The 14,351-nt window shown below is 35.7% G+C and overlaps 1 protein-coding gene across 6 annotated transcripts in view; it reads left to right on the top strand.

The window, feature by feature from the left end:
• Positions 1-14,351, top strand: part of RNF13 (ring finger protein 13) — a 163,086-nt gene that overhangs the window by 84,062 nt on the left and 64,673 nt on the right. For 4 of the 6 annotated variants that reach the window (XM_019439402.2, XM_019439420.2, XM_019439394.2 and 1 more), the window contains one exon: positions 11,249-11,336. In XM_019439402.2, coding sequence (XP_019294947.1) covers positions 11,249-11,336 — 88 coding nt within the window. Of the gene's footprint in view, positions 1-11,248; positions 11,347-14,351 lie in introns of all 6 variants that reach the window. The other 2 variants (XM_053903725.1, XM_053903724.1) reach the window with 1 other exon arrangement.

Here is a 14,351-nt window from a genome sequence, read left to right as displayed (position 1 = left end):
TAGCCTGTGGCTTGTTTTTTTCCTGACATGCCTTTTGAAGAGAAGAAATTCTTAATATTGATGAAACCTAATTATCTTTTTATGAATGTACTTTTGGTGTTATATATAAAAAAAAAATTGCCTTCCTAAGGTCACAAAGGTTTCCCCTTATATTGTCTTCTAGGAATTTTGTAGTTTTAATGTTTTAAATTTAGGTCTAAGTGGTTCATTTTTAGTTGTCATTTGAATTTGGTACAAGGGATACGTCAAAATTATTTTTTATTTCATTTTTTTGCATATGGATATTTAATTGTTCCAGCACCATTTGTTGAAGATTATCCTTTTTCTTCCATTTTCTTTAATTGAAGTGTAGTTAACACATAATGTTACATTAGTTTCAGGTGTACAACATGGTGATTTAACAACTCTATGTGTTACACTATACTCACCACAAGCATAGCTACCGTCTGTCACCATACAACGGTATTACAATACCATCGACTGTATTCCCTATGCTCTACTTTTCATCCCTGTGACTTTTTTTTTCCCGTAACTGGAAGCTGGTACCTGCCACTCCCCTTCACCCCTTTTTGCCCTCATCCTCTTCCCCTCTGGCAACCCCAGTTTCCTGTTTGTACTTGCGCCGTTTCTGCTTTGTTTTGGTTTTTAGATTTCACACATAAATGAAATCTTTTGGTATTTGCCTTTGTCTGACTTATTTCCCTTAGCATAATACCTCTAGGTCCATCCATATTGTCCCGCAGATGGCAAGATCTCATTCTTTTTTATGACTGAGTAATCCTACATTGTGTGTGTGTGTGTGTGTATGCGTGTGTGTGTGTGCACGCGCGCACATCCACCACATTTTCTTTATCCATTCTTCTATCAGTGGACGCTTAAGTTGCTTCTGTGTCTTGGGTATTGTAAATAATGCAGCAGTAAACATGGGGGTGCATATATCTTTTTGAATTAGTGTTTTTGTTTTGTTTAGGTAAATACCGGTAGTAGAATTACTGGGTTATGGGGTATTTCTATTTTTAATTTTTGAGGAACCTCTATACTGCTTTCCACAGTGGCTGCACTAATTTATATTCCCACCAGCGGTAACCTGGGGTTCCTTTTTCTCCACATCCTCATCAACAGATATTTTGGTGTTGAGTTGTATACTTTGTATATTTTGGATATTAACCTCTTACCAGATAAATCATTTCCAAATATCTTCTCCCACTCAGTAGGTTGCCTTTTTGTTTTGTTAATGATTTGTTTTACTCTGCAAAAGCTTTTTATTTTGGTGAAGTCCCAGTAGTTTCTTTTTTGTTTCCCTTGTCTGAGGAGACATATCTAGGAAAATGTCACTAAGGCCAATGTCAGAGATGACTGCCTCTGTTTGTTTCTAGGAGTTCTGTGGTTTCAGGTCTCACATTTAGATTTTTAATCCATTTTGAGTTTATTTTTGTGGATGGTATAAGAAGTAGTCCATATTCATTCTTTTGCATGTAGTTGACCATTTTCCCAACACCATTTGTTAAAGAGACCATCTTTTTCCCATTGTATATTCTTGCCTCCTTTGTTGTAGATTAATTGGCCGTCTAAGTGTGGGGTTTATTTCTGGGCTTTCTATTTTTTTCCATTGATCTATGTGTCTATTTTTGTGCCGGTACCATACTGTTTTGATATTTATTGAGGGTTTTTATCATGAAAGTGTGTTGATTTTGTCAAATGCACAGTGTTAGCTGCATTGCATAAGTTTTGATATGTTTTGTTTTCATCATCTCAAAGTATTTTACAATTTCCCTGGTGATTTCTTTTTTGACTCATGGGTTATTCAGGCTGTGTTGTCTAATTTTGACATATCTGTGAATTTCTCAAATTTCTGTCTAATATTGATTTCTAACTTCATTGTGTTTGGAGAACTTTGTATGATTTTAGTACTTTTAAAGTTATTGAAGATTATTTAATGGCCTAACACCTGGTCTACCCTGGAGAATATGCACTTGAGAAGAAAGTTTATTGTTGACTAGAATGTTTTATAGAGGTCTGTAAGGTGTAGCTGGTTTATAGTTTTGTTCAAGTCTTCCATTTCTTTGTTATCTTCTGACTAGTTCTTCTGTCCATTAGAAGATAGTGTGTTTCTCCCTTCACTTTTCTCTGTTTCTGCTTCGTATATTTTGGAACTCTGTATTTAAGTGTATATACTTTTATAGTGCCTGTATCTTCCTGATGGAAAACATAAAATGTCTTTGTCTTAATAAGAATTTTTATCTTTAAGTTTTGTACTGTTTGCAAGATACATCTTTTTTTTCCTTTCATTTTCAACCTATATGTGTCCTTGAATTGTTTAAAGTTTGATTCTCTTATAGAAAGCACATAGATGGAACATGTTTTTTAATCCATTCTGTCATTCTCTGGTGTTTTATTGGAATATTGAGTCTGTTTACCTTTAATGTAACTACTTATAAAATAGGCTTTACCTCTGCCACATAATTTGTTTTCTCTCACTCATGTCTTTTTTATTTTTTCAATACCTGCCTTCTTTTGTGTTAAATGGGATTTTCTAGCATGCCTTATTAAGTTCCTTATTGTTTCTTCTATATATGTTTAAATTATTTTCATAGTGATTGTCCTGGTATTGCAGTTAACATTTTAAATTAAAACAATGTAGTTCAGATTAATACTAAGTCAGTTTAAATAGTATATAAAAATTTTGGTCCAATATACCTTTATTCCCTACCTCCTCTATCATGCTATTGTACTATTATTGTCATATAAATTGTATCTTTATATAAGTCCATTAAGACATTATTTTTTTAGCAGCTGTCTTCTAAAACAAATAGGAGAAGAAAAGAGTTACAAATAAAAATGTCTTTATACTGCTTTCATATTACCTACATAGTTACATTTACTGATGCTGTTTATTTTGTGTAGATTCAAATTATTTTTTTAATTAAAAAAAATTTTTTTTAATATTTATTTATTTTTGAGAGAGAGAGAGAGCATGCGAGCAGGGGAGGGACAGAGAGAGAGGGAGACACAGAATCCAAAGCAGGCTCTAGGCTCTGAGCTGTCAGCACAGAGCCTGATCCGGGGCTCAAACTCACAAGCTGTGAGATCATGACCTGAGCCAAAGTCGGATGCTTAACCGACTGAGCCACCCAGGTGCCCCTGTAGATTCAAATTATTGACTACTCTTCATTCATCTCAGCCTGAAGGAGTTTTAAAAATATTTCTTGTAGGTCTACTGACACAAATTCTCTCAGTTTTTGTTGATCTGGAAATATCTTAATTTCATCTTTATTTTTGAAGGAAGAGTTTAAGCTGGATATAGAATTCTAAACTCAGTTGTTTCCTCTTGTAGCCTTTTATTAATTCATCAGGTTGATTATATCAATTTGCAAATTAAGAGCACCTTCCTTTGTGATCTTTGTAATCACTTTTCTTCTCTCTTCCCCACCCCCACTGCCCTGTGCCCTCCACCTTCCTTATTTCATTGGCCAGACTTTCAGTACAATGCTGAATAGATGTGGTGTGAGTGAATATCTTTCCCTTGTTGCTGTTACTCAGAAGACATTTAGTGTTTCACCAGAAAATATGATGTTAATTATGTTTTTTGTAGACAACACTATTAATGTAGAAATGTTTTAAAGTATCTATTTAAAATGTGAACTCAAGTTCATTCTTGGGCAGGAAAGTAGATTGAGAGCCAAAGGAAAATAAAAGATGCTTTAAAGTCACTGAAGGTATCATATGATTAAATGGGAGTTCAAGAAAATTTAGGCGTTCTCTTCCTAGTAGTCAAGCACTTACAATGCATCTCGAGATAGATATATTTTTTATATTTATACCGAAGCCAGGGGAGTAGAGTTTTCCCTATATTTATTGCATATTTTAAAATTTCTATTATCACTTTGCTTGTTTTAGTAAATAAAATTGTAACATCCTGGAAATTTCCCTCTAAATCATATTTTTATTCTGAATGAATTACTCACTCTGACATATTTCAGTACATTCTTTCAGCTTCCTAGTTAAAATAAATCACCTTTTTACATTTAGAATAAAATGTTGAAATAATCAACTAAACTTAAGGTTGTATTATCATAAAAATTAGAGAATATATTTAAAATTGACTACCATTTTGAATCAAATATCTTTTGTCCATCACTTGAAGGCAGATGTTCTCAGAAACACTGGGCAGCTACAATAAGTGTATGGTATTCATGGAATATTACCTGTCTTTCTGAAGTAATCTTGGTTTTGAGCTCACCTTTTCCCTGTTGTTCAAGTGTTACAAATTATTCTTCATGCAAAAAGAATACTATAATTCAGATAAAGACTTGAGTCTTTTATTTGAAATGCATTTCAGATAAAAAAAAAATACTGTTGTTACAAGTGTCTCTTATTTTACATGACCACCTGGACTGCTGTCTGATACAATAATTGAGTTCTTTTCAAGGTCCTTTCCCATGAAGGAAAGTCAGCTCTGTTGAATTTTTACAATTCTTGCAGGTATATAGCTTAGAGATATACACAGGTCTGCTTCTTTGTAGTATCTCCTCTAAGAGGAAAAACAAAGTACACTTAGTTCACGTATAGATGTTAAAGGGGTTTGAAGACCGTAGGAAATGTAAAACTGTGAATGGGTTACGTTTTATTACAAGTTTATTTATTTATTATTAATTTTTTAATTTTACTGTTTTAATTTACATCCAAATTAGTTAGCATATAGTGCAACAATGATTTCAGGAGTAGATTCCCTAATGCCCGCTACCCATTTAGCCCATCCCCCCTCCCACAACCTCTCCAGTAACCCTCTGTTTTTTTCTCCATATTTAAGAGTCTCATGTTTTTTCCCCCTTCCTGTTTTTATATTATTTTTGCTTCCCTTCCCTTATGTTCATCTGTTTTATCTCATATGAATGAAGTCATATGATATTTGTCTTTCTCTGACTGACTAATTTCACTTAGCATAATACCCTCCAGTTCCATCCGCGTAGTTCCAAATGCCAAGATTTCATTCTTTTTGATTGCCAAGTAATACTCCATTGTATATATGTACCACATGTTCTTTATCCATTCATCCATCCATGGACATTTGGGCTCTTCCTATACTTTGGCTATTGTTGATAGTGCTGCTATAAACATTGGGGTGCACGTGTCCCTTCGAAACAGCATACCTGTATCCCTTGGATGAATACCCAGTAGTGAAATTTCTGGGTCATAGGATAGTTCTATTTTTAATTTTTTGAGGAACCTCCATACTGTTTGCCAGAGTGGCTGCACCAGCTTGCATTCCCACTAGCAGGGCAAAAGAGATCCTCTTTCTCTGCATCCTAGCCAACATCTGTTGTTGCCTGAATTGTTAATGTTAGCCATTCTGACAGGTGTGAGGTGGTATCTCATTGTGGTTTTGATTTGTATTTCCCTGATGATGAGTGATGTGGAGCATTTTTTCATGTGTCGGCCATCTGGATGTCTTCTTGGGAGAAGTGTCTTTTCATGTCTTTTGCCCATTTCTTCACTGGATTATTTGTTTTTTGGGTGTTGAGTTTGGTAAGTTCTTTATAGATTTTGTATGCTAACCCTTTATCTGATATGTCATTTGCAAATATCTTCTCCCATTCTGCTGGTTGCCTTTTAGTTTTGCTGATTGTTTCCTTCGCTGTGCAGAAGCTTTTTATTTTGATGAGGTCCCAGTAGTTCATTTTTGCTTTTTTTTCCCTTGCCTCTGGAGACGTGTTGAGTAAGAAGTTGCTGTGGCCAAGATCAAAGAAGTTTTTGCCTGCTTTCTCCTTGAGGATTTTGGTGGCTTCCTGTCTTACATTTAGGTCTTTCGTCCATTTTGAGTTTATTTTTGTGTACGGTTAAGAAAGTGGTCCAGGTTCATTCTTCTGCATATCGCTGTCCAGTTTTCCCATCACCACTTGCTGAAGAGACTGTCTTTATTCCATTGGATAGTCCTTCCTACTTTGTCAAAGATTAGTTGGCCATAGGTTTGTGGGTCCATTTCTGGGTTCTCTAATCTGTTCCATTGATCTGAGTGTCTGTTATTATGTCAATACCATACTGTCTTGATGATTACAGCTTGAAGTCCGGGATTGTGATGCCTCCTGCTTTGGGTTTCTTTTTCAAGATTGCTCTGGCTATTCGGGGTCTTATCTGGTTCCATGCAAATTTTAGGCTTATTTGTTCTAGCTTTGTGAAGAATGCTGGTGTTATTTTGATAGGGTAATTATTTATTTTTAACACCAGGTGGGTAGATTTATTTCAAATATTTGTTGAATGAATGAGTGAATTAATGTTGAAAATCTTTAAATTTTTATCTCGTCTTAATCTGTTTTATCTACCTAGAAAAAATTCGATATATAGAAACCTTGCTACCTCTCAGATTTAGTGTGCTCAGAGTCATTCCTTTCTTTGTCCTTATGAAAACAACCTGCACTTATCAGCTTTCCTATTTTTGGTTAAGTGTGTCCCTCAAGTTTCCTAGGTTCAAAAATTAGTTTATGAAGAGGAATAAAAGATAGCATTCATTCATATCATTGCCATCATTCTATTTTCTTTCATATCATTTCCATCATTCTATTATTCTGCCTTGTCACAGCAGCCCTGAGTCTTCAGTTTTTCCTTTCCGGATCAATCTCAGTATACTAAATTGTTCTAAAATACTGCCTTAGCCATGTCAACCCCTTGTTCACTTGCCTTACGTAAACGCTTGACAGAGTAGACCCCTTATCTGTTTTTCTGAATGGTCTTTAAGGTACTACACAATCTGTCCCCTTTTTTTCTCTCTTCTCACCTCTGAGTCTCCTAGAGCAACAGTAAAAATCAATAGTAATGACAATAATCATAGCTAGCACTTATTTAATATGTGCCAGGTGCTGTTTAAGCACTATTTTAAGTGCTTGATTGTCTAAGTTTGTACAGCTCGCATATGACAGAGTCAGAATTTGAAGCCTGGTAATCTCGTTCCAAGAGTTTATAATTTTAATTCCTCTGCTGCTCTTCCTTTCAGTGACATTCTTCTTTGTTTAGTAATGTCAACTCTGTGTTTTATTTTGTTTTGTTTTTAATAGGCTTTGCTAGATCCTGACTTCTGTTATTTTTCTTTTCTTTCATATGAGAAATTTCCCCCAACTCTTTTCTACTGTTAGCTCCAATCTTCTCTCTTTATTAAAGTGTCATACAGTCCCATAAAATCTGCCATAGGTGTTTCAGCCTACACCTTTTTCCCCCTCTATGTTTCCACAAACTCTATTACAATATTTTAGCACTTTTTTATTTGGCCCACAAGATTTTACAATCATGGTGTCTGAGTCTTGATGCTTTCTTAGTTTACTTCCTCTTCCCAGACATTTGTAAAATGTTAAGTGAGATTAATTGTTCTGTTTCTCCTCCCAAATCATTGGAAATCCCATGCTTCTCTGTGTAATCAGAAAAAAGTATATTCACATCTCAGCTGTGCCTAAATGTGATCTTAGGGCAGTTTCATTTACCTATTTTTCCTCATTTCCAAAATACTATGTAGAGTTGTGTTAGGTATTAGAGATAGTATATATAAAGCACTAGCATATAGAGGTTTCCTTTATTGATTATAGCTTTTAGTCTGCAGCCTGTTATGTGTATTCCATCAACAGTTTCCCCCAACTTCTCATGCCTTGGTGTCCCATAAAAGATCTCTACCTATGATCTTGACAGCTCAATCAATTCTTCTTACAAGGCTTATTTTATTAGTGTCAGTATTACAAATTTGTCCAGTCTGGAAATAAGATGGACTATTGTGTCATTTCCAGGGTTCCTCTTATTTATTTATTTTGAGAGTGGGGTTGGGGGGCAGAGAGGGAGGGAGAGAGAGAATCCCTAGCAGGTTCCACGCTGTCAGTGCAGAGCCTGACATGCAGCTCACTCTCATGAGCTGTGAGACCGTAACCTGAACTGAAATCAAAAGATGGACGCTTAACCAACCGAGCCACCCAGGTGCCCCTCCAGGGTTCCTTTTTTAGAACCTGTCTTATTGAAGGCTCTTCCATTGGCAGTCTGCTATCTTCTGACATACTGGCTACTTATAATAACAAGTCAGCAGTCCCATATTTCTTCAAAACTCTTCGGTAGGTGCCACCTGGCCATCATAATTTAGTTGCAGCTAGTTTGTTGATTGGATGTAAAATATTTACAGTATTCACCACAATTTCAGCTTAACAGCTCTGATCAATCAGTCTTCTTAAAAAGGCAGATTGGCAATACAATTCAGAAGGCTTTTGACTGAAATTCTCAGTTTTGATGTCTCTTGGAATTTAGGTTTGTTCACCGTGCATGCTTTTTATTCATGAATCTTTGAGTCCTTTGCCTCCATCTGACACCATGTGTTTGAGGTTGCATTTTATGAATGTGAAACTTTGCACATGTTTACTAAATGATTTAGGTTTTATTTTTGCCTTGTGTTCTTAAAAATACCAGCTGCTGCTTAGTTAAAAATGTAATGTAATTTGACTGACGCATGAGTTTTGAGGTTCATAAACATGGATGTATTTTCCTTGTTTGTATTCATAAGTCTGTGGTTCCATATGTAATATGTTTCTTGATTTAATTTTAATACTTTATTTTAGAGATAAATAAAAACAATAACAAAAGCCTTGGGGAAACATGTTTCTATTTTTTGGAATTCACACTTGTACGTTCAAAATTCCTCCGCATTTTAGTAGTTTTCTAAGTTTTCTGTTTCAGGAATTTTATTATTTTGTTAGCAGAGAACAGCTTTTGATATTGATATAATACTGTATTTATGGAAACAATTGCATTTTGAATGTGTGAAAGAAACATTTCTCCTCATTTGCTCCATGCAATTTTAAGAACCTAATGACTAGATTTAGTTATACATATAGCAGATTGTTGTAAATCCAATAATTTATTTTGGTGGTTCTTAACAATTTGAGGGTCAGAAAACCTTTTGTAAAATTGATGATTGCTTTGTCTCTTCTAACCGCAAAAGTTCACACGGAAATTTAAGGACCCCATGAAGGGTTTTTTTCAAAATGGGATAGTACATGTATATGTAAATATAATGTAAGGCACTATATAAGATCTTTAAGAAAAATGTAAAAAAATTTATATAAATACTCTAAGCGGGGAGGAATTATGTGGGTGCTTGAAAAAAAAACATGCAGAATAGGGCATTGAACAGGCAGGCTTCATGGAGATCATGGAATTTTAAGGCCTGATCCAGAAGACAAAACCTTATTCCTAGCAGAGATAATAGTGTGAGCAGATAGAGAGGCAAGAAAGTACTTGACCTCTTTGGATATCCGTGAGTATTGAGATCTCTTGGAGGATAGCGATGGTTTCTGATTCACCTTTTGAGTTCTGCATTGTGTCGCACAGTACCTTATGTAGTTTTATTATGTGAACTCAAATACTTACTGAGTTGAACTTCTTTTACTCTTTTTTTTTTTTAACAGAGAAGCTTTTTTTTTTTTTTTTAATGTTTATTTATTTATTGAGGAGGGAGGAGCAGAGAGAGAGGGAGAGAGAGAGAATCCCAAGGAGGCTCCCCGCTGCCAGTGCAGAACCCAATGCAGGGCTCAAACCCATGCATGAACAGGAAGACCATAACCTGAACCAAAGTCAGATGCTCAACCGACTGAGCCACCCAGGCGCCCCCTTTTTTACTCTTTATTATGGCTCCTGAGACCTCTTTTCTGCGTGTCCTATCATGTTGTATGTTTGCTCACAAATATATATTTTGCAGAGAAACAAGCTAATACATGCAATTTCAATGACTGTGTGCATTAATTGGCTTTAAAAAGAAAACCAAACTTGTTTTTTTATTAGAAAAGAACAGCTTTTGATATGAATTTTATATTTCTTAAATTGTATCTCTGGGAACAGTTGTTCTTGGATGTGTGCAAGAAACATTTCTCCTCAGTTACTTGGCTAGCTTTTGGGGAACAGTTAAAATGGCCATTGAAGCATCAAATAAACTAATAGCAACCCCAGCCAACTCTACTTTTGTTTAAGTGAAATCTACATGAAGTCTTGCCTGCTATGGTAATATAATGAATAGATTAATATATAAGTAGTAAATAAGAAATAAGATTTAGAAACTAATAATCTTTCCTAAGAGTATTTTTCTTTCCCCTTGAAACAGCAGCAGTATCTATGGGGAAGAAGCTTTAAAGCTAGCATTTTCTCAATTTTAATTGGGTAACAAAATCTGCTTAAAAATGGACACAAACAAACAAAAAAAAACCTTTCTTATTATTGACATTTTCTTGCAGGACTACAGAACATTCCTTGTAACAGTTTTGTCGGCTGGTTAATTTTCTTGCTGTATTCCTAACGTTAGAGCAGTACTACCTGTGTTGGTGAACTGTTTATGCTATTTTAATTAGTTTCTTAAACTGTCTCTGCTTGGGGTACTAAGATGGCTCAGACTCTCGAGTTAGGTCAAGTCATGATCTCATAGTTCTTGGGATCGAACCCTGCTTTAGGCTCTGTGCTGACAGCATGGTGTCTGCTTGGGATTCTCTCTCTGCCTCTCTGCTCTTCGTCTGCTCACGAATGCGCATTCTCCCCCCCCCCCCCAAAATAAATAAATAAGCTTAAAAAAAAGAGCTCTGCCTAATTTCCTCTCTTGTGTTTGTAATGTTAAAATGTGGGCTATTAATTAGAGCGTATATTTTATACATTTACTCATTCAAGTAATGTTTAGCGAGTGCCTATTCTGTGAGGCTATTTTGCAGGTGCTATAGAGGCTGTAAAGATGAATAAAATATTGATTCCTCAAGGCAATCTTATCTCCTGAAGATTGGTTGTTTGTTGTTTTTTTTTTTTTCAGTGGTAGGATAAAATTATTCTGATTAATCCACATGAGGAAAAATAATTTGTCCAAGTTTATCCCACTAGTAAGCAGTAGAGGTCGATTTCAATGCTCAAGGGCTGATGACTCTGGAGCCTGAGCATAGCAAGTCTCTACGTATTAGCACTAGACAGGTTTATTGCTTTGGATCTTTCTAGTATTTGAGCTTGTATCTCTGTTTTTTATTTGTTTCTCATTCATTTAGTGCCATTAACGAAGTCAAGAAGATGTCTAAAGTCATTGATAATCAATTGTAAAACATGTTCTATTTCAAGAACATATTTGAGATCCATTCTTACATAGATACATAATCTAGTCCTAGACACATGGTACACAGACTTGCTAATTTATGTTGAAGTTGAGTGACTGTATGACAATGCACTCTCTTCCTCCTATCATGATTGTTTTTCTGACCTGCAGGTTTTAAATGCACAGAGAGCAGGATACAAAGCAGCCATAGTTCACAATGTTGACTCTGATGACCTCATTAGCATGGGATCCAACGACAGTAAGTACAGGTATCACTTTTCTTCTCTCCTGTTTGACAGATCTTTTGAAACTAAAACTTAAGATTTTTTTCTTCACATTTTCTGTTCAAAAAGCAAATTTCTTTTCTATCAGAAAAGTAACTCTCATCTTAACCCTGTTGGGACAGTTTTATTCATATTGAAGTGAACTTGACTTGTTCTTTTCCAAATAGTTGTTTCATTTTCTTTTACTTTTGTGTTTCATTGTAGAAGATGTGTTGATATTTTGGCAAAAACCAAAGGAAAACCAAAGCTTTAAATAGAGATAAACATGCTGAGTTAAGGCTTCCATAGAAGGATTTTTGTGATTTATTTAGAGATTCACAATATTAAGTGGATATACTAAGTAGCTGCTACATTCTTGTAAAATTTCAAAGCTACATACTTGGGCTTTCTTACACAACTTACAATAAGTTGGTTATTAGTTTCTTAATATACAGTGACATGCCTATAGCTTTTTATTCAAAATAGGAATGTTTTCCCTTATTCTTGACTAAATATTATCTTGTAGGGAAAATGAGCCAATTTTAACCAAATAACTGGCTTTAATCTGAGATTTTTAAGCTGTATGCTTTCACTTAATTTGGTGAGAGTGATCAAGGTATCTTTTGTTATGTTAATGGCATGACTTTTGGACTCCACCTAAGGAAGGTGCCTGGTAGGCTGGAAAACCAACCATTTGATGAGAGAATTGGAGCTCTCAGTCCCATCTCTCTGATCTCTGGGGAGAGGCAAGGGACTGGAGGTTGAATAGATCTCCAGTGGCCAATGGTTTAATCAGTCACGTCTGTGTAATGAAGCCTCCATAAAACCCAAAACGACAGGGTTCAGAGAGCATCTAGGTTGGTAAACATGTGGAGATTTGGGGAGAGTTCCATGCCTGGAAGAGTGTACCCTTCTCACATACCTTGCCCTATGCATTTCTTCCATGTGGCTCTTCCTGAATTACATTCTTTCATAATAAACTGCTATCTAGTAAGTAGATAATTTCTCTGGGCTCCATGAGGCACTCTAACAAATTCATTAGACCCAAGGAGGGGGTTGTCACTGGAACATCTAATCGGTAGATCAAAAGCACAGATGATAATCTGGACTTACAACTGGTGTCTGAATGGGTGGGGGCTTTTTGTGAAACTAAATCTTTAACCTGTGGAATCAGATGCTATCTCCAGGTAGATAATGTCAGAATTGAGTTGAGTTGTTTGATGGTGTGGGGAAGAGCCCCCACATACACATTGGAAATTGGGTTCAAAACCCAAAACACACTGCCAACATTCATGATTAAGTATTTTATTTTTGTTTTTCTTCTAGCACATAACCATAATACCTCTGGCTACTAAGTGCCATTGAGTCTCATATGCAAGAAAGAGCTTGGAGCAAAGAGCAGACATAAAGCTATGGACTGATATCCTACGTTGGAATATCTTTAAGACTTTAAATAATTAGATCCTTAATAGGAATCTATTTTTGGAGTCCTTGACTAAAAAAATATTTTTATAGCTTAAGAGAGTATTTGTTGTTATTGTTTGAGTAGAACCCTCTTCCTTCTTACCCCTGATAATCTGAGGCAAAAGCTACAATTTCTAGAAAGTAAAACTTGGTGGGGCATGTGGGTAGCTCAGTCAGTTGAGCGCCCAACTTCGGCTCAGGTCATGATCTCATGGTTCATAAGTTTGAGCCTTGTGTTGGGCTCTGTGCTAATAGCTCAGAGCCTGGAGCCTACTTTGGATTCTGTGTCTACCTCTCTCCCTGTGCCTCCACTACTAATGCTCTGTCAATCTCTGTCTCAAAAATAAGTAAACATTAGGAAAAAAAGTAAAACTTGGTAATAAGTTCCTTCATTAATTTCTATATATATTTAAAATTATTATTTAATATCCTAGCTGATTATATCATTATAATGCATGAAGAACTCTTAAGAGGTTCTAGCATTTCACAAAACATTTGATAGTCACTGCTTGAGAATTAAAGGAATTGATGAAGGTATTTTACTTACCAAATAAACTGTTGGCACTGCAGATTTGACACAACGTTCTTCTCCTTAAAACAAAACAAAACAAAACAAAAAACAAAAACCAGGTCAGTAGCTTTTGTTACCTGTATATTTTGCTAGCAAAATGTAAAGCATAAATACTCCAGAAATAGGTATGAATTTAAATTCACATCATGAAGCTTCCGTTTGTATTAGCTGTATAGCTTTGAGCAAGGGACTTACTCTTTGTGTGTTTGCTAAAGTCCTGAGCCTAGTGTTTATGAGTCCTGAAGACCTGCTTAAGGTCTTGTTTGGGTTAAACAGATTAATATTTGTAAACTATTTAGTCTTTTTACAGGTTTTCTTTTTTTATTAATTTTTGTAAAAATATTTATTTATTTTTGAGAAAGAGACATTGTGAGACAGGGAGGGGCAGAGAAAGAGAGAGAGGGAGACACAGAATCCAAAACAGGCTCCAGGCTCTGAGCTGTCAGCACAGAGGCCGTCGCGGGGCTCCAACTCAGGAACTGTGAGATCATGACCTGAGCCGAAGTTGGATGCTTAACTGATAATACCTGTTTTTCCCTTTGTACCACCGTAAACTTTTTTGTGGTAATCATGCCAGTTCCTAAGGAAAAATGTGCTAAATGTTAAAAGTAGCACATAACCAAGTAATCTTGCTGTTGCCATGGAAATGTTCCACCTGAGCTATTATATATCAAAGATTGGTCAGAATTTTGGTTCTTGACTTTATTGCTTGAATTTATTTTGCTCCATCCTTGGGAATGTGTGTTTTGGACATTTCATATATCCAAAAACAAATGTTGTAAAAAAGACCTTTACCACTTTCATCTTTGCTATTACTTAGTAGAGGAAAGGAAAGCATGGCTTCATTAAAAGGGACATGTATCAGGGTGCCTGGGTGGCTCAGTTGGTTAAGCATCCAGCTTGGGCTCAGGTCACGATCTTGTGGTTCATGGGTTTGAGCCCCACATTGGGTTCTGTGCTGACTGACAGTTCAGAG

The sequence above is a fragment of the Panthera pardus genome, unplaced genomic scaffold (assembly GCF_024362965.1).
Source record: "Panthera pardus isolate Hobbes unplaced genomic scaffold, ASM2436296v1 HiC_scaffold_16, whole genome shotgun sequence".
NCBI lineage: Eukaryota > Metazoa > Chordata > Mammalia > Carnivora > Felidae > Panthera > Panthera pardus.
Note: the sequence above shows the minus strand (reverse complement) of the source record. Positions and strands in the feature narration are given on the sequence as shown.